The sequence below is a fragment of the Canis lupus genome, chromosome 14 (genome assembly GCF_048164855.1).
Source record: "Canis lupus baileyi chromosome 14, mCanLup2.hap1, whole genome shotgun sequence".
Taxonomy (NCBI): Eukaryota; Metazoa; Chordata; class Mammalia; order Carnivora; family Canidae; genus Canis; species Canis lupus.
Window position 1 is genome coordinate 18,809,730 of NC_132851.1, and position 25,387 is coordinate 18,835,116.

Sequence of the window (25,387 nt, forward strand, 5' to 3'; positions counted from 1 at the left end):
ATCCCCTGATGCTGGCCTGGCAAGACCTGTGCCAGCTAACCTACAGAACAACAAGTTAATAAATTTGTGTTGGTTTAAGGCACTAAATTCCTGTAATTTGTTATGGGAAAAAACAAATGCAGGCTATTTTGAGTGGTTGGGGAAAACCACTCTAAACAGAGTCCTGCACAGATACCTAGAGGAAGAGCTTACTGGACCGAAACGAATGACTCTAAAGTGAGAGGAACTTGGAATGTCTGAGAAACAGCAAAGAGCTGATGTGTCTGGAGTGCAGGGAGAGCAGTGGGAGCTGAGATAGCAGGAGATGCCAGGGGCCAGCACATGTGAAACTCTGTGGGTCATGAGCTTTGGATTGTATCCTAGGAACGATGGGAAGGCCCTTTGGCAGAGGAGAGACACAAGCTAATACTCTTAAAAGGCTCCCCATGGGTGTTGTAATGAGACTGGACTGCATAGGGCAAGAGGAGAAGCAAGGAAATTCACTTAGGAAGCATTTTTTTTTTTCACTGCATTTTTACAACAATCTAAATAAGAGAAGAAAACAGTTTGGACTCAGATGGAAGAGGCCAAGTTATAAGAAGCGGTCTCATAGAGGATGTATTTAAAAATTAGAGTCCGCTGTATTTTCTGGTGGCTAGGAAGTAGGGTGGGAAGAGAAGTCAGATGAGCAACTGAGTACACGGTGGTGCCAGTTACTGAGATGGGAAAAGAAAGTTAGGGGATCATGAGTTTGCTTTTGGACATGTTAAGTATTAGATGCTAATTAGCTATTCAAGTGAAGATGTCAGATAACTAATAGGTACCTGAGTCTGAAGTCCAGGAGCAATTTCGGCTAGAGGCATGTGGTGTACAGAATAGTGCCTTCCACCCTGAAGATGTTGCTGTCCTGATCCCCAGAATCTATGAGTACATTTTGTTACCTGCTAAGGGGGCAATAAAGTAGGAAAACAGCTTATTTTAAAATAAAAATATTTCCTGGATTATGTGAGTGGGTCCAGTGTAATCAAAAGGGTTCTTAAAGGGCACCTGGGTGGCTCAGTCCATTAAGCATCTGATCCTTCAGCTGAGCTTTCAGCTCAGGTCATGATCTCAGGGTCCTGGGATCCAGCCCTGTGTCAGGGCTCTCTGCTCAGCGGAGTCTGCTACTCCCTCTCTCTTGCCCACTCCTCCCTCTGCTCATATGCACACTCGCTTTCACTCTCTCTCAAATAAATGAATAGAATCTTTTTTTTTTTTTAAAGGAGGGGGCTTCTTAGTTGGGGATGAGAGAGGCAGAGGACTCAGAACGAGAGAGAAAGCATCATGAGATAGATTTGACTAGACATTGTTGGCTTTGAAGAAGGCAGAAGGGACCACAAGACAAGGAATGCTGGCATAGGGCAATAGTCCCTCTAGAACCTGGAAAAGACAAGGAAACAGATTCCTCCTGAGAGCCTCCGGAAAGGACAGCGCAGAAAATGCCTTGATTTTAGCCCAGTGAGATTCATTTTCGACTTCCAATCTTACAGAACTGTAAAATAATAAACTTTGATATTTGAAGTCACTAAGTTCCTGGTAGGTAATTTGTTAGAGCCACAATGGGAAGGAAACTAATCTAACTAACTAAACTAACAAGTCATAATTTCACTGAAACATGTTTTTCTTCAGTGTACCCTATTGGTAAATGGCATAAACATCAGCCATCTGTTCAAGCAGAAACATGTGTCATCTTTAATTCCTTCCTCTCCTTCATGCTCCCATCAAGTTCTTTAGATTCTACCTATATTTACTCAGTTACCCACTGCAGTATTTCTCTACTACAGATCATCTTCATCATTGCCCTCTTTCTTTGGGAGGGAAGAAGGAGACAGTACATACCCACCATTCTCCATTTTGCAAGCCAGAATGAACCTTCCAGATTAAATATTTCTGGTAATTATTCCTCTTTCCTGAAACTCTTCAAAGGGTTGCTGTTTCACTCAGAAGACAGCCCCAACTGACAGACATGTCTTAGAAGGTCCTCCAAGGTTCGCCTCTGTCCTCAGCCTCACTTCCTGACACTCATCCTCACACTAAACTTCAGACCCCAGAAAGCATTTGGAGGCCTTCTCACTTCCCACTGGCCTTCCTCCTCCCTTGACCCCCTCATAGAAAAGCCTCCAATGGTCAACATCCCCACCCACCCACCATCAGGGCCCAAGTTACTCCCTTAGATTGTTCCTGATCTCCTAAATGGTTAGCACCTTGGTATGAGGACCTCAAACATTTGTTTCTAAATACCCATCACAATAGTTGGCTTTGCCTTACCTGTCCACTACTGTTATCTCTATTCCTAGCACCCAGCCTATAGGAGGTATTTGTCAAATGATTGCTCACTGAGAATCTATAAATCACTACCTTTAAAATCTCTACAAAGGCTCCTGTACAATTTTTAGTTACCATTTCCTTTATAAAGCCCTTACTAATGGAGTGTTCAGATACTTTTTAAAATGCAATACTTTTGGGCCTATCACTATTTTTCACATTCTTCATTTGCCCCCAACCCCTACTTTAGATACGGGCAGTAGGAGGTAGGTGGTAGAACGACTTTATGTTTTCTTATATTTATGTCACCCAACATGTAGCTATTGAGCATCTTTTATACGCCAATCACTAGGTGCTGAGAATATAATTAGTCTGGGTTTTTTTGTGTTTTATTTTATTTTTTTATTTTTGCATAGTCTATTTTTATGGAGTTTGCGTTTTATTATAAGGTGAGGGGAAATCCAAAAGTAAAGAAATCGAAAATTATACAGAACATGGACAGTAATAAGTGTCAAAGTCAGAAAAGTAGGTAGGGCGGTGGGGGAGGGGGGAAGGGAGTGTAGTGTTATTTTTATATAGGGTGATCAGGCAAGCTTTTCGAATAAACCAACATTTGAGCAGGGACCAAGAGCAAAGGAAGAGTCCGTATCGGGTTACAGTGAAGCCTGCAGGGCCAGGAATTCCGTTTTCTAAACTCAAACCCCAGCTTTACCAGTTGCAAGGTGCATGCGACTAAACAAGTCAAACTAGTCCCTCTGAGTCTGCTTCCTGGCTGCAAAAGGATAGCAATACTGCAAGCCTCGTCGCGAGTACAAGCTCCGCAAGCAAACTAACACAGACTAGGCGCTCTTGGAGGAATTCCAGGGACAGGGCGAGACCCTAGGAAAGAACCCGGGAGAAGACCCCAGGGGCCTCACAGCACGAGCTCCGCCCCCTGGCTGGGGTGCAGCCGCTGATTGGCTACTCGACTCCTCCGTCCCGCCCCACCCGGGCGTCCGGCCCAATCGCGGCCGGCTTGGCGCCGAGGTTAGGTTCCCAGGGGCCACCAAGGGGGGCGGTCCCCGTTGACGCTACGGTGACGTGTTACGTCACGGTGGGCGGAAGTCCCGGGCGCTGTTTTGAAATCGGGCCGCCGGAGTCTCGTCGGCGTCTTCCGCGGCGGAGGCCGGCGGCACCGGCGGCGGGCGGCCCCCTGACCCCGGTCTCGGCCCCGCCGGCCTGAGGCCGCAGCCTCGCCATGTCCACCCCTCCGCTGGCGGCGTCGGGGATGGCGCCGGGGCCGTTCGGCGGGCCCCAGGCCCAGCAGGCCGCCCGGGAGGTCAACACCGCGTCCCTGTGCCGAATCGGGCAGGAGACGGTGCAGGACATCGTGTACCGCACCATGGAGATCTTCCAGCTCCTAAGGAACATGCAGGTGCGAGGGGAGGCGGGGCGCTCCCGCCCGGAACGGGAGCCGATTCCGTCGTCGCCTGGCGGTGGGGCCTGGGCGTCGGCGGGGCTCCCTGGGCGACCTCCGGTACCGCGTCGCCCCGCTTACCTTCCAAGTGTTCCCCGGGGACGCGCCCCCGCCCCCCCGGGACTCTGTGATGTGCACACAGGTGACGCTCCCCAGGCGACTTCACAAGGGCCGCGGCCTCGTTGTCTTTCTTTCTTTTTTTTTTTTTTTAATTTTATTTTTATTTTATTTTTTTATTTATTTTAATTTATTTTAGTTTTTTTTTTTAGTTCAGTTTGCCAACATCTAGCATAACACCCGGTGCTCATCCCATCAAGCGCCCCCCTCAGTGCCCGCCACCCAGTCACCCCCACCCCCCGCCCCTCCCCTTCCACCCCCCCTAGTTCGTTTCCCAGAGTTAGGAGTCTCTCATGTTCTGTCTCCCTCTCTGACATTTCCCACTCACTTTTTTCTCCTTTCCCCTTTATTCCCTTTCACTATTATTTATATTCCCCAAATGAATGAGACCATGTAATGTTTGTCCTTCTCCGATTGACTTCACTCAGCATAATACCCTCCAGGCCCCTCCACGTGGAAGCCGTGGTCTACGAATACAATGGAATATTACTCAGCCATTAGAAACGCGCAGCCTCGTTTTCTACCTTCGACCGGATTCTCTAGTTCCCTGGGCAAACTCTTGTCCCTTTCAGGGCAAAGAGGTGGCCCTCTCACTGTGTTGACCTCCTTAGACTGCCTTAACTTTCCACCTCTTTTTCAAGCAGAAAGACTTTCAGAGGGTTCGAGGAGCTGAAGACTTCAGATTCTGCTAACCAGTTTTGTTAGACATTTTTGTTTTTGGTATGACTGCCACACGTACATTAAAATGACATTTATATATAAAGTCTTGGCACACGTATATATTGCTTAGGAAAGCATCATCCCAGCAGCCCGGGTGGCTCAGCGGTTTAGCACCACCTTCAGCCCAGGACGTGACCCTGGGGACCCCGGTTGGAGTCCCCGATCGGGCTCCCTGCATGGAGCCTGCTTCTCCCTCTGCCTGTGTCTCTGCCTCTCTCTCTCTGTGTGTCTCTCATAAATAAATAAATAAAATCTTTAAAAAAAAAAAAAAAAGAAAGAAAGAAACCATCATCCACACCCCCAAAAAAAGTTTCCTCAGGTGCCTTTGAAATCTTTGCTTTTGGGGATCCCTGGGTGGCACAGCGGTTTAGCACCTGCCTTTGGCCCAGGGCGCGATCTTGAAGACCCGGGATCGAATCCCACGTCGGGCTCCCGGTGCATGGAGCCTGCTTCTCCCTCTGCCTATGTCTGTGCCTCTCTCTCTCTCTCTCTCTCTCTCTCTCTCTCTCTCTCTGTATGACTATCATAAATTAAAAAAAGAAAAAAGAAATCTTTGCTTTTGGCCTTCCATCCTCAGGCAACTTCCGATTTGCTTTCTGGCACCATAACTGGTTTGCGTTTTCTAGAGTTTCATATAAATAGAATCCTACACTATGTAGTTTTTGTGTTTTGTTTTTGGGGGTTTTTGTGGGGTTTTTTTGTTTTTGTTTTTTTTGTCTGGCTCCTTTGGTTCAGCATGTATCATATAGTTCATATCAATAGTTCATTCCTTTTGATTGCTGAATAGTGCTCCATTGTGTGAATAAATTAGAATTTGACTGTTCATCTGTTGATGGGTATTTGGGCTGTTTCCCCTTTGGAGACGTTATAAGTAATGCTATGCATATTTACTTTGCAAATGTTTGTGTGAACACGTTCCATTTCTTTTGAGTGGATAGATGCTTAGGAGTGGAACTGTTGGGTCATATGGCAAATAACTAGGGTTTGAGAAGCTTTCCCAAAGTGGCTGCCCCATTCTCCATTCCCATCAGCAGTGTTGGAGGGCCCCAGGTACTCCTCCTCCTGACCGCGCTTGTTGGTATGTGTCCTTTTGCTTGCAGATTCTTTCTCCCAGTCTGTAGCTTTTCATTCTCTTCACATGGCCTTTGGAAGAACAGGTATTTTAAACTTTGATGGAATCGAACTTACCTATTTGTTCTCTTACAGATTTTGCTTTTGGTGTTGTACCTAAAAAGTCTTTGCCTAACCCAAGGGACAAATGTTTTCTCCTGTCTCTTTTTTTTTTTTTCTGGAAGTTTTATAGTTTTAGGATTAGGTCTGTGATGCACATGGAGTATATTTTCTTGTATAGTATCATAAATGTGGATTCAAGTGCATTTTTTTTTTTTTTTTGTCATTTGGATATCCAGTTGTTCCAGTACCATTTTGCTTATCTTACTGCTTAATTTTAATGCTTGCTTATCTTACTACTCTGTGATGTGGGTATCGTTCTTGTTTTATGAGGGTTCTGCTAAAGAGGTGAAGTGACTTGTCCAAAGCTAGTCAGTGATAGGGTAAATCTGAAACCTGGTCTTCACACTGTTAGAACTCTGATTTCAGTCGGTGCACTATAACAGTAATTCAGGTACACGGAAATCTCTTCACCATATCAATGTGCCAGTGTGAAACACAATACAGAGGGAATCAGAGAAGACATGAAATTGTTGGCAGTAGTTTTAAAAATTAATATCTAAAAATGATTAAAGTAGGATTAAATGGTTTTTAGAATTTAGTAAATATTTATTTTTACCCTGCTATACACTAGGTACTGAATTAGGACTAATAGATCTTACAGCTAACATTTATCAAGTACTTTCTTGGTCAGGCACACCGTTGTAAAAACAGTTCTAAGACATATTTTTATCCTTATTTTACAGTTAAGGAAATAGGCTTAAAGAGAAGAATTTACCAAACATGACACATACCTAGTAGTTCTTCCTACTAATCTCTTTATAATACTAACATGCTGTCAAACACTTTGTATAGAATTAACAGAGATATAATACACACTCAAGACCTACACTAAAAGAGCCAAAGTCTTTCGAAAATATATAATCAATAACTAGATTACATTTGGACATATATTCAAAACCAATTTGTGAGGGACTATGATAGTTATTTCATTGGGCCTCTTTTTTTTTTCTTCTTCTTTTTTTTTTTTTTTTTTTTTTTTGGTTTGAGGGTTTTTTTTAATGTGTTTCTTTTTTCTTTTCTTTTTTTTTTTTTTTTTTTTAATTGGAGTTCGATTTGCCAACATAGAGCATTAACACCTCATCCCATCAAGTGCCCCCCTCAGTGCCGGTCACCCAGTCACCCTCGTTGGGCCTCTTATTTTGTGAATTCCGTGGTTTAATTCATGTAAGACCCTTTCAGGCATGCCATAATTGGCTCAAAAAAAGAAACAACAACATGATCCTTCATAACCCAATCATTGGAAGAAGTGGCACAAACCAGGACCATACGTAATCTAGTTAGTTCTTAATACCTTTTTTGAAGTATTAAAAAATTTTAAATTGTTTTCTATATTATTAATCCAGAAGGATGAAGTGCCATAAATACAAACTGCTGAGATTATTTCTAAGTGTTTTAGAGAAGTGGTTCCTTATTTATAAGGTCTCCATTAGTCTCTTGAGAATTTGATGAAAAGTATAGATTCTCTTCTGAGAAAAATGTACATGTATATGCTCTGAGTAAAGCTTAAGGGTGAAAAAAATATGAGGGGGAATTTTATTCAAGGATTGCTAGGTCCCAGGTTAAGATTCCCTGCGTAAGAAAATAACTGCTTTGGTTTTGTTATCCTTTAAGGGTTTTTTTTGTTGTTGTTGTTGTTATCCTTTAAATCTTAAAAAAACTAATATTTAATATATTCAGAATTCAGAAATTAAAAGAGGACATGACAGTGAACGATATCTCTCCCATCCCTGTCTGCTAGCTATCTAACAAACAACCCCTTTCCACAGGCAGTGAATGTTAATGCTTTTTATTACTATTCTTGTGTATAACTCCGGATATTCTATGCATATTTAAGGCAATGTGCATGTTTGTTCTTTCATTTTCCCCCTTTTTTCACAAATAACAGTATATTATACACAACACTTTGCACCTTCCTATTTTCACTCAGTATATTTTGGAGTTTATTCATATCTGTACAGAATATATTTCCTTTTCCTTTTAAGGTGTATATACAGGAATACACTGCATGGAAATACTATGATTTATTCAAACAGTTCTCTCGGCATTTGGGTTGCTTTTAATCTCACTATTATACTGCAATGAATAACCTCCTACATAAATGTGCAAGTATACCTGTAGGATAAATTCTTAGAAGTGGTTCTGTGCTTCTGTAATTAGATGAATTTCGATGAATTGCCCTCCACGGAGCATTGTGCCACCTTATGCTACCACGTCCTAACCAAGACCAACAATTGGGCTCTGACAGCAAGGTTCTATTTCTGAACCTTTGATCACATGATAGGAGAAAATCTACTCTATGTTTCTCCTAGTTTGAATGAGTTTGAGCGTCTCTTCGTATATTCATGAATCATTTATATTTCCTTTTCTACTAGCTGCTTGTTCATATTATTTGCCCTTTTGGGGGCGTCTTCTTTAACCTCTCCCTCAGTGTATCGATTTGGCTATGACATATTAGAAAAACTTGATCTGTGTGATAGAACTTGCGAGTATTTCTTTTCCCTGGTCTGTCGTCTGCGCTTGGGCCCTGCTTACGGAAGTTCTGGCATACGTATGTACTTTTTAAGGCAGTTGAATTTATCAGTCTCTTAGGATTTCACATTGTGTGTCAAGTTAGGAAGAACTTTCCCACTTCAAAATCAGGAAGGTCTCTGGGTTTTGTTTCAATTTTACATAGAAAACTTTGACCCATATGGAATTTATCCTTCTATAAAGTGTGAGGTATGGCCCCAGCCCTACATTTTCCAAAAAGGGCGAATAATTCTTTTTCATTCCTCCATGCTACTTTATACAAACAAGTCTGTTTCTGGATGCTCTATTCCATTTGGCTGCCTTTTACGTAGTAATCCCAAACTATCTTAGATTTATTGTGACTCCATAGTTTGTTTACACTTATTTCTAAAATTGCCCTGGATGTCCTTATTTATTTTTCCACCCATATTTTAGAATCAGCTTGATTAGTTCTGAGAAAAACCTGTTAGCCTTTTATTAGGTTGATTTAACATAGAGAGACTTTACATCAGAGTGATGTTGAGTCTTACTAAGAACACAAATATATTTTTGTGTGTGTCCCTGTGAGGAATTTTAAGTTTTCATCTATATCTTGAAATTTTTAAATCTACCGTTTATCTTTATGGCTGCTATTATAAATGGGGTCTTTTTCCTTTCTCATTTTCGTTTTCATATATGAAAGTAAAGCTGTTTTCTCTATATTATTTTGTTCCCACTCTTTACTTTCGTTGATTGTAGCACTGTATCATATCATTTATATCATATCAATAAATACTGATGATTATGTTACTTCCTTTTTTAATGTTTCAAAACGTTTTCTTTTTTTCTAGTTGGCTTGGCCAGAGCCTCCAGAACAGTGTTCACTAGTAGTATTAGTGCTCTTAGTAGACTTCCTATTCTGTTCCTGACTTCAGTGATGAGGTTTTTAATGTTCCCACACTAATCTTGGTGCTGACCTTTTAACCGAGATAAAGGTATTTTATAGTGCTAGGAAGTTTTTTACTCTGTGTTTTATATTTGTTTTAAGAACGGATGTTGAATTTAGTTGAACACCTTTCTGGTGTCAAAGGGTATGATCATATATTTACAGATCTTCGTTAGTAGATAGTAGAGTAGAGTAGTTCTCACTCTTCATTCAAGAGTGAGATAGTTACTGATGAACTTTTCAGCTAAACATGTATACTGTGGATTTATACCAAGAGATCTTAGGCGCTATTACAACTTATATTCTGTGGTAGAGGAACCTTGTCTCTCTCATGTTCACTACTTCCTGTAGCTTCTAGAACACTGCCTGACACATGAAAAGCATGCAGGAATTTTTAGAAGGAATTAAATCTTCCCTTCTTTGAGAATCTGATGCTATCTATGAAAATACCCTGGGATCCCTGGGTGGCACAGCGGTTTGGCGCCTGCCTTTGGCCCAGGGCGCGATCCTGGAGACCCGGGATTGAGTCCCACATCGGGCTCCCGGTGCATGGAGCCTGCTTCTCCCTCGGCCTATGTCTCTGCCTCTCTCTCTCTCTCTGTCTCTGACTATCATAAATGAATTTAAAAAAAAAAAATTGAAAATACCCAAACTTGGTTGAGTGGGTGAACTTGTAGAGGGTGTTCTTTGCATTTCAAAGGATTTTGTTTTTCTTTATGAAAGGATTTACTTATTTTACATAACACACTTCTTAGTGAATCTTAAGTACAGACTTATGGATAAAATCACTGAAGTAAAATAATTCAGACTGTACTTTAAAACCTTCTTCCATGGATGTGCACTATACAAAATACAGGATATAAATGTGAATAACTTACAGTCTTCACAAAGTAGAAGATATGGGCCAAGTATTAAACCTAATAAATATAGATACAGGTAAAGGTATAATTCTTCTTTATGCAAGATGTAATCATTATACCACTTATTATCACCCAAACAGGAAAGCAAGGATCCTTTAAAACTTTTCTCTGATTGTGAAAGTTCATGAGAAATCCTACATTGTATTTAGTTGAACGCCTTTTGGTGGATGAACTTGTCATGCATTTTTTTAAAAGTTTTGACTGGGACGCCTGGGTAGCTCAATGGTTCAGCGTCTGCCTTTGGCTCAGGGCGTGATCCCTGAGTCCTGGGATCAAGTCCTACATCAGGCTTCCTGCATGGAGCCTGCTTCTGCCTATGTGTCTGCCTCTGTCTCTGTCTCTGTCTCTCTCTCTCATTTTCTCTCTCCTGTCTCTCATGAATAAATAAATAAAATATTTAAAAAAATAAAAGTTTTAACTGATTCAGCCTTTGATATTTTATAATGTTTCTTGGAGATACTGGCCTCAGAGTGTTTTAATGCTTGAGAATTTCTGAACTGATTTCAAATAATTTCAGAAGATCCATCTCCTTAACTTTCAAACTGTGACACTGCAGGAAATTTGAAAATGATAGAAAAGAAAAAAATAAGTTATTCAAGCAGATCTCCCTGTTGCATCTTTTATCAACTGTGTGTAGGTTTTTCCAGTCTTTTTTTATGTTTACTGTTTTATCTACTTGTAATGATAGTGTTCTGTTTTCTTTTTTTCCCAAATTCTGTACCATGCACTTTTTTTTTTTTTTTTTTTTTTTGCATTTCTACCTCATATGTTTAAAAAAATAAAATAGTAAACAGGTTTAGAAAGGCTGATCTTCTAGCTATTGGGTAGTAGTTAGTGTCTTGGTCTTAAGGCACTTTAATCCCCAAGATAGTATATAAGTGAATGCTAGTAATCAAACCATCTTGTGTACTAGAAAATATGGTCTAAATGTTAATTCTAATGGTATAATGTAACAGATCCAATTGTGGGAATAAAATGCTGTACAGAATACTTTGATGTACAGAGATGTACAGAGAAAGGAAGATTTTGTTCATGAGATTCAGCAGTGCAAGAAAAGGTGCATTTAGTTACAAGTTCTAAATAATAGTCAATCGCCATGTGTCTGTAATTTTATCCTTTTGGCACATACTTTTGGCATCTTTTGATAAAACTCCTGAATTAAAAAATATATAAGCATCCAAGACAGAGCTATGATTATAAGCAGTTATTATAATAATTTATTAATGATGCCCAAGTACAGATTGATCTGCATCTCTCTCTCCTACTGTTGATTTCCTTTTTGTGGTAAAACTTTTGGTGACAGATTTCTGTTTTAGTGCATGTCTGGAGCATCTTAATTACCTTATAGTTAAGGTATTTTGAGATTATTTTGCTATAGCAGCAGTATACTGTTTCTTTCTTCTGCTGAAAAGCCCTGATCATCACTTTGGACGTTTCTATTGCTGCTTCTTTTTCTTTTAATTGTATTTTATTTTTAACTTCCCATACTCGAGTTCAGCAGCTTGCTGCCCTTATGTAATAATAATATTAAAATTGTGGCATTATTTTTAAAGTTATAATACACAGTTTGTGGGGAAAGTATCTCAGCTGATCAGAGTTTTTTCTAGGGCTGGTTTACAGCACTGAAGCCAGACACCACGGAGCTAACAAATAAGAATTATTCTTAAAATTACCCTTGATTAATTGTGAAAAACAGTTTGCTTTTACACAGTGCTTTAAAAATATTTCTCTTTTGCTAGCTTTACTTACAGAAAATCTCAATTGCCGTTACTTCATATCTGTCTTATTCTTGTTTTGCCTGAAAAGCTGCCAAATGGTGTCACTTACCATACTGGAACATATCAAGACCGGCTAGCAAAGCTACAAGATCATCTTCGCCAACTTTCCATTCTCTTCAGGAAGCTGAGATTGGTCTATGACAAATGCAATGAAAACTGCGGAGGAATGGATCCCATTCCAGTGGAGGCAAGTTATAGGGGTAGAGGGAAGGTGAATGTAAGATGCCAGACCTTTGTAATTTTTTCCCCCTTTTCTCTTTGTCTTCTCACAATATTTTCAGATTTTGAACTATATTGGTCTTACTATTGATTAGAGAAGGTGAAAATATGCTATTTATGCATAGAATTAGTACTGTCTTTTCATGTTAATAACTTGTAGATTTGAACATCCAAGCCTGTACTGAATTTTTGTTGGGAGGAAAGAGTTGTCTTGTGGCAAGTTTATTATTGCTGCCAGGGTCAATTTAATTAAATTAGTGCATGATTTTCTTTTTTTATTTTTTCTTTTTTCTTTTCTTTTTAGAAAGAGTTTTCATAGTATTGTAAAAATATTCTTAAAATGGCTTTCAAATAAGTTCTTTACAGAGGAAATATCTTTTTCATCATTATTAATTTAGATTAGCGGAATCACTTTTGTTTGAAAATCTATTTCTTAAACTTAATCTTGGGTAACATGTATTTTAGTTCACTAGGTATATGATATTTTTATAAGTGGCCCTTGTTGACAAGTTCTGTCTCTGCCAACAAAAGTAGCTGGGAAGGTCTGGATGCTCTCTTACTACATGTGGAGAACAATTTCATGTGACAAGTCCTTTCTTTCTGAGTGATCAGCATGTAAGGGATGAACAGACACTACAAAATGGCCTGAAAGAAGTGATCAAAGTTATAGGAGAAAGATCAGCAATGTGGTCAACATTGGCAGGTGCTGGAGAGAAAGTCAAGGAAAATAAAGGAGGAAAATTATCCAGTAGATTTTGCTCGAGGAAAATTGTTGGTATATATGAGCAGAGCTTTGTTGAGATGTTTGTTAGCCACAAAAAGTCAGATTGCAATGGGTTGAAGATTAAACAGGAAATAAGGAACTGAAGCCAACAAGTAGATAACAATCTTTCAAAAAGGTTAGATAAAAAGAGGAAAACAGTAGATGGAAGGAGGGTTGGTGTCAAGGGTTTTGGGAAAAGGAGAGAAACAAAAGGAAAAAGAACCTTTAAATGAAAGAGACCAGACATGTTTAGATTATAAAGGAAGAAAACAGTAGGGAGAGGTTGGGGATAGGGAGATAAATAATGAAGACAGGAGGATGAAGAAATCAAAACACAGGAAGGGAAATCAATCATCTTTAGGAGGGAGGACAGCTCTGCATTAGGAAAGGAAAGGAAGGAAGAATGGTTGTGATGTGGATAAGTTTATATTTTTCCCAAGAATTTGAAGAAGTTTGGCCAGATGACTGACTCCCGGTTGTATCATTTGTTTACCTCTAGCGTATTCCTGCATTGTTGATATAAGATGGTAGAGACCAAATGATTCCTGAAATCTCTTGTCATGTTTATGAGGAGCTTCAAATAAACCCTATCACAAACCATATGTATTTCATTATAATTCTGCTAGATGTTTCATTACTATATAAATTTTTTTCTCTTATGAGAAACTTTTTCCCAACTAAAAGAAGACCTCTAGAAATTTGCATAAACATTGAGGTTCTAGATAATAAAGTAAATGACATTCATATAATGCACATCCATGAAGTTCTTTTCTTTCTAGTATAAATGAAAGAAAGCCTGTTCTATCTCAAATGGACTGTAATTGTTTTTAGGGGCAGGAATCATATCTTACTTATCATTTTTGCAGTATCTCACCCAGTGTCTGAAAATTAAATATTTGCTGATTGAATAGGTAGTCTATTATTTAACTGTATGCAACAATTAATTTTATAAGAGCTAGTTTGTAAAAGAAACCTGAACGTGTAATGTCTAGGAGGCACTAAAATGATAAACTTCTAATGCTGTTATTTTAGGCCATCACGTGAAATACAGTTTATTTATATACCCCAAGGTGAAAAGCATAAAAATTAACCTTAATCAGAAAGATTTTGCATACAGTGTAATTGAAAACTTTGCATCATGTTTTTGACTTTTAACTCTTGTCTGCCACTCCCAGCAACTAATTCCATATGTAGAAGAAGATGGCTCAAAGAATGACGATCGGGCTGGCCCACCTCGTTTTGCTAGTGAAGAGAGGCGAGAAATTGCTGAAGTGAATAAAGTGAGTTATTAGTCTGTGTACTTTATATTTCAGAATTATGGGTAAGAATTGCAAGGCAATCTATGTAACTCAAAGACATAGTTTGAATTATAGAATTACACAGTTGTTTCTGTGGCATATTTAACCTAGAGTATAACCAAGAACTAAAAAGGTAAGCAGAAATGCACCCAAATTGTCAAAAGAAAGATCACAGAAATCATGCCATAAAGCTCTTAGAAAAGCTTCATAGGCACTGAGTCACCAACTCATTTACTTTTTTCTTTTCTAGACAGAATTCTAGCTTTCTAGCTTACAGCATATATTTGGAGTAGCAAATGATAAAAATTTACAAACAGAAAATGTGAATATCTCAACAGTGGAATAAGAAATTGAGAGTTATCAAAGCAATAAGCCAACCTCACCTTCCATCCTGCAAAAGTTCCTAACTTGAATGCATTTATTACTGAATATTTTTTGAAGTTTAGAAGACAATGTTCAGATAGTTCTCATAAAACAAAGAGAAATAGGAAAAGTTGTCAGTTCATTCTGTGGTAGAAACATGGCCTGTGATTACCAAAACTTAACAGCACAATAAGTAAATACCAGTCTCATTAATTCACTTCCAAACACAAACACACACACACCTGCCACTGCCAGCTCTGATCCTGAAATTCTGAACTCTAGTCAGTAGAATTCATCGAGATATTAACAATCCATCACAGCCAGAAAGGGTTTTTGGAGGTAGATGAGGATAATTTAGTTTACATATATAATACATAGTATCAGTGCATTAAATTGGAAAAAATTTTTTCTCAGATTTAAAAGACATTTGATAGAAATCAAATGTTACTGATTCAAAGAACACTTAAAACTATTAGTCTTAAAAAAAATTTATTTCAGATAAATAGCCAACATTTTCATATGGGTGAAATACAGAACTAATTCTGTTAAAAACGAGCCGAAAATAAGATGCTGTATACCAATACCACTATGTTTATTATTATTTTAGAAGTTCTAGCCAGAACAAAAAGACAGGAAATAGAAACAAACATTGGGAAATGGGTTATAATATTATACACATGTTTGTTAAGTTTGTACATAATATTATAACTCAGACTTGTTAAGTTCAAAGAAACTCAGTTGATTAACAACTAGAGTCAATAAGAGTTTGATAAAAAGACTTAATATGAATGATACCATTTTCTTGTAGTGTTATAAACCGATTATAAGATCCTATTCAGGGATCCCTGGGTGGCTCTGGGGTTTAGCACCTGCCTTCGGCCCAGGGTGTGATCCTGGAGTCCCGGGATCAAGTCACACGTTGGGCTCCTGCTTCTTCCTTGCCTGTGTCTCTACCTCTCTCTCTCTTTCTGTCTCTCATGAATAAATGAATAAAATCTAAAAAAAAATAAAATAAATCCTATTCATAATTACAACTAATATTAAGTAGTTAGGAATTATCAATGATATATGTGACTAAACTTATTATGATACGTAAAAGAAGTTTTGGATAATTTAAAAAAAAAACAAAAAACCAAAGTCTTGCATAGACAGTAAATATTCTAGAAATGACCAGTCTTGAGTATGAATTCTCTTGAAAGTACATAAAATAATAAGATTTTAGCTCAGCACAATGAAAAAACAAATCCAAATAAGATCCAAATTGGAATTTTTTTTTTGTTGTGAGTATACTAAAACATCAAAAGAAATTCCCATAAAATAGAACTCTTTGCTTCAAAAATTAAAATGTAATATAGAGAATATTATAAAAAACAATAATTGTGAAGTAATGGTACAAGAATAGATAGATTAGTAATATAATAGCCAGAAAAATACTTGTCCTATTGTATATAAGAATTTATTGTGTTAGAAGAGGGATTGTGTGGAAAATCTGTCTTTAAAAATAGAAACTTTGGGGGGAAATTACCTAGTTTTTCATTATACCATATGTCAAAATTAATATCAGAGTTGAAAATAAGACCTGAAAAAACAAAATATTGAAAAATTTAGGGAAAATATATATCAAAACTCAAGAGAAAGGAAAAAGCTGGATTTTATAAAATTTTAATTTTTTTCATAAAAGGAGAAATACAAATTAAGAATATTTCCAGCAAAATTTGACACTGATGAATGAGTATAAAGAACTTACAGTAAGAAATTTATAGGGAAGGAGAAGGGGATTGGGAACTTTTAATTTACATCTCAAAGAATAAATGGTGTTTGGTAGTCTAGAGAGATGAGGCATTCATTAAGAAGTGTTATATGTTTCTGTTGATAATCTATGCATTAATTCACAACAGATGTGCTCTATTATTTTTCTCTGTAATAATTATAAAATACAATGAAATATGTATATAAATAAAACGGCATTATAATGGCAACTTTGACTGCAGAGCATATGACATATATAGTTTATTCTCTACCAAAGCTTTTAATGATATTTTAGGGGAAAAAAGCCTGTGTAAATAAAGAAATGTATAATTTTTCTAAATATATGTTTTATTTCACTTTTTATTTCTGAGTTTTTCCTCTTCTTTTCCAATTTGATGGCTTAGGAATAACTTACTCTTGATTTTTTTTTAAAGACCTTTCATATAATCAGAATACAATAATACTTTGACAGTATATAATCAAAAAATCCTACTAGCTATTGATTTAGAATTTTGTGAATTTTAAGGGAAGGGCATAATTGATAGGAAGGATAAGTTATAAAAAAATTTCTTTCCCCACTTTAGGATTTAACTTCCAGTCTCCACATACTTTTCTTCCCCCAGTCTTTTCAATACGGTTATATCATAATTGGGATTCAATAAATATTGTGTTTGTATTATTAAGGCACATAAATATTATTTATTGTTTAGCCACATATTAAACTGGGGTCTCATTTCCTTGAACAATTATTTGTCCTACTGGAGTTAGTAATTCTGTAATTTTTAAAAATTTTTTGGTTCATTATGTATCTGGGGCAGCATCTCAGCACTGTTTTCCAGCTTTTCCACAGAGTCAAAATTATCAGGCAGTTTATTGGTTCTTTTTTTCTCCCCAGAGTCCTCCATCTCCTCAGTAGGTCTGGATTGAATGCCCTCTAGGCCTGCTGTTCAGCACTGTTCTAGGGCTCCCTTCGCCCCTTCTGTTGGCCTCACTGTTTCCTCAGCCTCATGTCTTCCTCTTTCTTGGTTTATTGCCTTGTTGGTAAGGTACATACATTAGTGGGCTTCTTCAGAAGAAATATAAGGACTTAAGTTTTAGTCTTCCCAAAGCTATCCACTTGATAGTTTGGCTGGCTATAAAATTCTATGTTATAAATTAATTTCCCTCAGAAATTTGAAGGTATTCTTCCATAATCTTCTCAAATAGGATTTGGCAAACTCTAAAGGGCCAGATAATAAATATTTTAGGCTTCGTGGGATGGGACATATAAGATCTTTGCTGTGATGTAAAAACCATCCTTAGCTCACAGGCCTTATAGAAACAGGTCATGTGCCATAGTTTGCAACCCCTTTCTATTTCACTTTGTTGTCTTTCCAGATTGAGGCTCTAAATTAAGACCTGATGAACTCTGATGCTTAATCATGAGCCATTTATATTTAAGAATGAGTCACTAGAAAGCTAATAATAGGCTTTGTGAGTGGACTTCACCATGTTGAGATTGGGAAGCAAGTTGGTTTTTTTGCGGGTTTGACCCCAATTATCATTTTCTCAGGATTTTTTTTTCTTTAAGGCTGTTTAGTTTCTTCAGAGAACAATCTTCCAGTGCCTACATAAAGATGCTCTTGTCTTTCCTTCTGCCGTTCTGATGGCACTGAATCTACAGCCATTGTGGTTCAGTTTCATAGAAAAACACAGCTCCTAATCCTTAGAGGTGGGGCAGGGCACAGGGAGAGAGTACTCAGTCACCTGTTCATGAGGAGTAGGAGTGTGCATCTGGGACTCTTGCTAGTCCCTGGAGCTCTTTGAGCTGTTCCTCCAGTTTTTAATCCCCAGGCCTCACCTGGTGCTGTTGCCCTGGCACCTGCCTCCAGTCTCCATGGAGGAGCAGGCCTGTTCTCAGTGGCTGGTGTCCCTAAATCCACCTGGGCTGTAGTTTCCTCCCAAGTCATTTGCCACTCTCCTTCTACTTTTCCTCTAAAACTACCACCTTGCATCTGCTACAGATTCCTTTCTGATCATTTTTCCCCACATAGGATTATAGCTTTTTCATTCCTCTCTTGCCATTTTACTAAAGTTTTGCGGAAAAGAAGAGATAAACGCATGAATTTAGTCCACAGCGTTTATCTGCAACAAGTTTATTCAATACACAGAATAGATACACAGTATTTCTGAAGATTTGTCTATTTATGGAATAAAAGCCCATATTCAGATTTTGTGTTCCCATTATACTTCAGGCATTTAAGAACTCTTTCTTTGATTAAGTCATTGAATCTGATGATTTTGCTGTTTTAAGTGCTTCTAACTTTGGGGTAGAACTTGTTTTAGTTAACATTAAACTGAAGGTTGTTACAAAGAAGAAAGAATCTAGATGTTTGAATTGAACAAATTTAAAGTTTAGCCCTATGTTTCTATAGGAATTATTCTTTTAAAGAGAATTTAGGGGGAAAGTATCTTGAGTGGCAGGGAAAGTCCTCATTTGATGGCTTCTTAACTACCTCTGACTTCCTAGGAACTATTACTATATTTTGAAACAGAAGTAGGGAATTAGTAAATGAGAGATTTTTAAGAAAAAGGGAGGAGGGGAGGACTAAGATTTGGTTAACTCAAACTGAAATCCAAAAAATAAAGAAGAAAAGAATAGTTAAAAACCAAGCAAAGTGGATTTCTTTAATCTAGAGGTTTTTAACTAACTTCTTAAATAAAACATTGTAATTGTGAATTGAATGTAACACATATTTTAACTCTTAATAAGTTATGTATAATTAGTGCTACTAACATTACTTATTCTTTTCTTCCAATTTCATCCAACTGTACTTCCCTTCTACAAGATTAAAATATATAATAGAACATTTTTGTAACCCTGAGTAAGGTCATGATCAGTGGATATATTTTTCTTTCTGCCTTGATGGCTCACACAGCTGAATGTTTCTATGAAGAATGTTTTGTTAATAGCTACCTACAGATGGTAAAATGGTGCCCTAATCTAATTATATAATCACACAGATGCTACTAAAAAATAAAGTTTAAATCCTTTAACTTTTCAACTACTTATAAATATCTATATTCATAAACTTAAATTTTTATATTCCTTTTGTCTATTTTTATCAATTCTCTTCCCTGTTACACATTTTTTTTAAGTTATTAGTTATTAGGTGGTGGTAGTAGGAGAGCTTTAAGGTTCACAGCAATCTGAGCTAGTAATACACATCAAAGTAATTTGATACAGAATATTAAAATGAATAATTTTTAATAGCCATATATGTATTTTTTTTTTCATACCAACAAGCCATATTTAACTGGGAAACAAACAAACAAAAAAGAATAAGCTGCAAAATGACTGCTAGGAATTTTTTTTTCCTTGTTTGTTTTTTCTGTTCTAGGATTTGGAAAGCTTTTGACTTGGCTTTTTGTTTTTTTTTAATAGAATATTAAAATATTTGTATATTTGGGTACCTGTTCTGTGCCAGTCATCATTCTAAGTGTGGGAGTTTCTGTCATGAATCAGATGTGTTGTCTACCACTGTGCATATTTCACACAAATGGATAAATGTCTTCTATGAGGACAGAAGACTAATGGAAACAAAGCAGTACCCTCCTTTCATGTACTCATTTGTTTTGATATTTACAAAAAAAAAAAAAAAAAAAAAAAACCTGGAATTTAAATACTTTAAAAATCAGACCATATTTTTAACACATTGACATTTGCTTTTATATTAAACGATTAAGTTGTTTTATGGACCTATATAATCAGTAATAAAATTGTATTCTTGGCATTCAATTAAAAATACTCAAAAGCTTATTACAATGTGTATTTTTGGTTTTAAATAAACTACATAAAATAAGTAGTTTTATGCACCGCTCAGTTAACTTTCATTCATTTTTAAAATATATTACATCTTTGTATACTTAAAATTGTACAGAACACCACATTGATGGTATGTTTACTATTTAATATGTGGTCTGTCTGACTTCTAACAATGTATATATGCCACCAATACCTACCATAGGCCATGAAATTTGGGAGTACAAAATTTTGTAATCAGTATTTGATGTAAATTCTGGTATGATAGGATGGCCTGAGTTTCAATAGTCAGATTTTTGGCTTAATACTTTTCATTTTCTCTTCATAATTCTGGAATCCATAAGCCCTAATATTCAAGTAAAGACCAAACACCTGTTTGAGACTATATGTTTTAAGGACATCAGAATGAATTCTGTTTTGTTGATGGAGAAATTGAAGAACCATGTGAGTATTTTTTACAGGGCTGACATAATTGAGTCCATGCACTTAAAAATTAAAGCATTTTTGACCAATGGTCACAGCCCTTATATGAATATTAAATGACATGGCATGACTTAACATAAACATATTTTTTTAAGTGCTCTACTTACACATTCACCTGTTAATGTAACAAATTAGGCACAGCTGATGGATTTTGATAATAGCAGCTGTCAACCTCTGTTAAAATCAATCAGGGGCAAGACTGTATATATTAAATCCTGTATCATGTCATGAAAATTTATTTACAATTTAAGCACTAATAAGCATAACTGTCAGCTTTGCTGCTGATAGTGTCATGATGTGTTTTGGCTCTAGGTATCTTACTTGTATGCTAATTTTTTTAATTTGAAAACTTTGTGGCATCTTGAGAACAACTTTCCAAGTGCCTTAAAATATGTTTTTTTGGGCGGCCCCGATGGCCCAGCGGTTTAGCACCACCTTTAGCCTGGGATGTGATCCTGGAGACCCAGGATCGAGTCCCACATCAGGCTCCCTGCATGGAGCCTGCTTCTCTCTCTGCCTGTGTCTCTGCCTCTCTCTGTGTCTGTCATGAATAAATAAATAATTTAAAAATATTTTTTTTAAATTATTATTACCTGTACCTATTATTATATATATAATTAAAATATTTTTTTAAATTATTATTACCTGAAGTTGAATATTACCTTGAAAATGCCCTACATTTTTTAGTTCTCTTACTTTATTTCTTAAGAATGAGGTTAATTTTTATAATAAAACAACTATATTAGAATTTGTATTTCCAAATGAGTATTTAAAAGTCTTATTGGTTAAATTATGCATTTATGCCAGTGATGCATCCATTGTGGAAGCCTTCAGACCTGTTTTGATACTGACTTTAAAGTGTACTTTTAACTATCCAAGAATATAATTTTATTCCTTCTAGTAATTTATACTGAAAATTTGACCAGTGAGCTTATTTTACTAGACTTGGTCTTTGAATAATGGTTTTCAATTGTTTGTAAAATTTAAATCATTGCTCCTTCTTTTTCCATGGACAGCTTTTTGACCAATTATTCAGGAGAATCCATCCCACACATTTGCCCAGTTAACCTCTTTCATTTAAGTTGAAATCATATTTTTTTTCTTCAAGAATTTTAATGGGTCCCTATTACCCACCACCAAGCCCAAGTTTATCCTCCTTCCACTCTTCTCACTACCAATTTTTCTAATCCCTGTGTTTGCTGACCCTACCCATAAGAGGCAGTGTCTCTATCTTTGGGGGTTACACAACATCTCCCTTACCAGATTATATAATCCAGTCATTTGGGCATTATTTTCCTTCTCCTTGATGCAGAATTTCTTCAAGGCAGGGATTGTTCCTTATTCATTTTTCTCCCCTCACAATGCCTAACCCAGAGCCTGGTACATAATATACCCTCGGTAAATATAGAACAGAAAGTGTTACAGTCTCAGAATTCCATTCCAAAGTTCTGAAACTTAGAAGTAAGTATATTCAAAGTATGTCAGAAGGTGCTAATTCAAATAAGACTTTTTTTTTTTTTTAAGTTCACCCACATTGTTTCTCTTCTTTTTATTCTTACTCAGTAGTTCTTTTCCATTCTCCCTGAAAAGTTAGGTTTGAGAGCGGACGTTGCAGGAGCTGTAGTCTCTCATGGCTAGGGGAGCAAGCGACGGCTCAGCGTGATGGGGCAGCTGACTCTGAACCATTCTGAAGCCAGTAATTAGTTCACTGAAATAAACCTAACTGGTTTTCAGCGTGTGTCTGCATAACTGTCCTTTTCAGTCTGGATGTATGGAAAGTAGAATTGGCAGGGGCCTCATAAATTATATGATGCCATCTCATAAGAAAACTGAAGAGGAATTTATCCAAGATGAAATAGCAAGTCAGAGGCAAAGTTAGAATTGGGACTGAGGTTTCCAGCCTCCCAGGATATGGGAGAGCACCTTGACTCTTCTTGCCTCTGTTTGCTACTACCCTTGATTGCTGGCACAAACATCCACTTCTTGGTCTCTAGGATGGAAAAGACTCTATGGGCTTGGTACCAGCCATCTGGTCACCCATCACCTCATCTAGTTATGAGGGTCCATTTGATTAGATTCTGTACACAGTTGCTTAAATAACTGCCACACACTTAGGACAACAGAGCCCAGAAGATGGGCCATCTGAAAGCTCAACAAGGAGACTGAGTAACTAAATACCAACCGTATCTCCTTCCCAAAAACAATGTTAAAGTGAGCCTTATGATACTGTATACTGTGCAGATGCCCTGTGTACTGTGTGTCCTGATATCTGTGCTGTATTCTCTTCTCAAATACAAATTACATTTAATATTAAATATTAAAATCTATGTAAATTGTTTTTCTGTTTTCTAGTAAGAGTTTCTTGGTCCTCCCTTTAAGCTACTTTCTATTACTTCTATAACTTCGTTAATCTTAGTTGGCTCTTTAATGAAATCAAAACGAAGAGTTTTAGGACCCTTTATAATGAACATATATGCTACTTTAGCAGGAGTATATTTTAATATAGTATCTTCAAAATTATCTAATTAAAGATATTATTTCCTAATGTAATGTTTCTAAAAGATTACGGAATAGTAGTAGTATTATAATAACTAGTAAATACTTTGACCAGAAATTCTCTATTTTGTTTTACCTAAGCAGATATTTGCCACATAGGATTTGAAGGACAGATGCTTAAAGAGAAATTAATAAATTGTGGTCTAGTAGAAACCCAGATACAAAGAGCTGTGGGCTGCAGGTCATGGGTATTCAGGGCATCCAGCAGATCTCAGTTGTGAAAAAGATTACATCAGAGACTGCACCACTTGTCTTCAGTTTTCACAATCAGAAGTGGATCATACTTCATGCTGTGGGCAAACAGTGACTTCTGCCACATTTTTGAAAGACTGCTTCCATCAGGCATTGTATTTTCATTAAACCTTATTTCCTATATTGACAGTTTTTTTTCATTTAGTGTCTACGAGGAACATTTGCTGAATGCTTACTTATATGCCAGGCCCAATTTTAAAATGGTTATGTCAATCAAATCTTTTAGTCCTCTTACCAACTCTTACGAGGTAGGCTCAATTATTACCTCCATTGTTCTGATGTGGAAACTGAGGCACAGAGAGGTTAAGTAATTGGGCCTCCTATCTTTAGTTAGTGAAGGAGGGGAGTATGAACCCAGAGAAGCTGACTCTAGAGGTTGTGCTCTTGACCATTACATTATACTGCATCTTGGAAAAACCTCTATCCTAGGCTTTATAACAATTAAATGTTTAGCTTAATTTCTTTGATGGTGGAGACTGGAGGTGGAAACGGGAGGCAGGGACTGGAGCCAGGGGCCTCTGCGGGTGGAATCAGAATTCACTCTGCCTTTCAGAGGGTTCCTGTGGTCAGAGAAGGATTGAGACCTTCTGCAGTCAGGAAATAGTTAGCTTAATTTCTGTCTGGATCATTAGAGTTCTGACTTCTGACATTTTAATCTTCTAACTTCATGGTCTGTAATTCATGAAACGTTTCTGATAAATTCTTTTGTTTCTACAGAAACTCAAACAGAAGAATCAACAGCTGAAGCAAATTATGGATCAATTACGAAATCTCATCTGGGATCTAAATGCCATGCTGGCAATGAGAAACTAAGCTGGTATTTAAATTTCCGGCTTTACACATGTTATACCATTTTTTCCCCCTCAAGTATTTTTTCCCTTTGAAAAAGATTATTTATCTGCTTTTATTCTACTTACCAGAAGTAAAGTTCCTATTTTTACATTGCAGTTTTACATCAGTGTTCACTGGCAGTTTGTTTTTTTTTAAGCTATTAATTCTACAGAAGATTATTGTAATAAATTTTGATGGGGTTTATGTTTTGATTAATCTTCATGAATTGAATTTTTTAATCAAAAAAAGTTTTGTAAATAAATTTTTCAATTTGATCAATGGTAGTTTTGCTCATTTTATTAACCTCTGAGGAGAGTTAAAGGTTTAAACATTTTTGCGAATGAAAACACCAAGTACAGTCTATCTGTGGTACAAACTAATTAAGATTAACATGTAATCACCATTTCAGCTTAATTTTTTTTAATGTGGAGTCCCAAACAAGTTAAAATGAGAAAATAGCTAACTTGTATATTGCTATAAATAGATGAAAATTACTTTTACCATGTGTTTCAAGTGTTGGGTCTTAATTGGAATGGTCTGTCTCTAATGGGAGAGAATAAAATAATTTGAGTCTAGCACAAATTGAAATCAGGAGCACCTGGGTGCCTCAGTGGTTGAGCGGCTGCCTTTGGCTCAGGTCGTGATCCCAAGCTCTTAAGATCAAATCCCACAACAGGCTCCCCATTAGGAGCCTGCATCTCCCTCTGCCTATGTCTCTGCCTCTCTGTGTCTCTCATGAATAAATAAATTAAATCTTAAAGAAAAAAAAATTGAAATCACAACTATGTGCTTATGTGCTACCTGCTTTAGCCCAAGAAGCAACATCCTACCTGATTCTTCAGATACACCCTAAAGTAATCTTGAATCCCTTTTGGAAACAGCAAATTTTTAAGTTTTAAATGAGATTGCTCTGTATGACAAGTGCTTTTGTAGACTGATAGTTGATCCATACTAAGTCCTTTGTAGGTCTGCCTATGGGAGCTAATCTCTCAGATTATAAATAATGTATCCTCAAATAAGAGATTCAGCTTTTCAGATTGATCCAGAAGCCGCTATCTCTTGCCTGGTTCACTCAATAGTAAATACTGCTATTCGACTTCTCTTATGTATGGATAAAATTTCTCCAGAAGG

At 37.1% G+C, this 25,387-nt stretch overlaps 1 protein-coding gene across 1 annotated transcript; it reads left to right on the plus strand.

The window, feature by feature from the left end:
• The first annotated feature begins 3,405 nt into the window (after window positions 1-3,405).
• MED30 (mediator complex subunit 30) lies at window positions 3,406-24,531 on the plus strand. Its single transcript, XM_072774301.1, has 4 exons — window positions 3,406-3,697; window positions 11,969-12,127; window positions 14,098-14,202; window positions 24,143-24,531. The coding sequence occupies exons 1-4, from the start codon at window positions 3,521-3,523 to the stop codon at window positions 24,236-24,238; spliced, it is 537 nt and encodes a 178-aa protein (XP_072630402.1). The 5' UTR covers window positions 3,406-3,520; the 3' UTR covers window positions 24,239-24,531.
• Window positions 24,532-25,387: the final 856 nt, after the last annotated feature.

Bases quoted from the DNA above. Each gene is read 5' to 3' on its own strand.
- MED30 (XM_072774301.1), top strand. From the start codon at position 3,521: ATGTCCACCCCTCCGCTGGCGGCGTCGGGGATGGCGCCGGGGCCGTTC. The intron at 3,698-11,968 runs GTGCGAGGGGAG...TTGCCTGAAAAG, and splicing joins AGCTCCTAAGGAACATGCAG to CTGCCAAATGGTGTCACTTA. The intron at 12,128-14,097 runs GCAAGTTATAGG...TGCCACTCCCAG, and splicing joins TGGATCCCATTCCAGTGGAG to CAACTAATTCCATATGTAGA.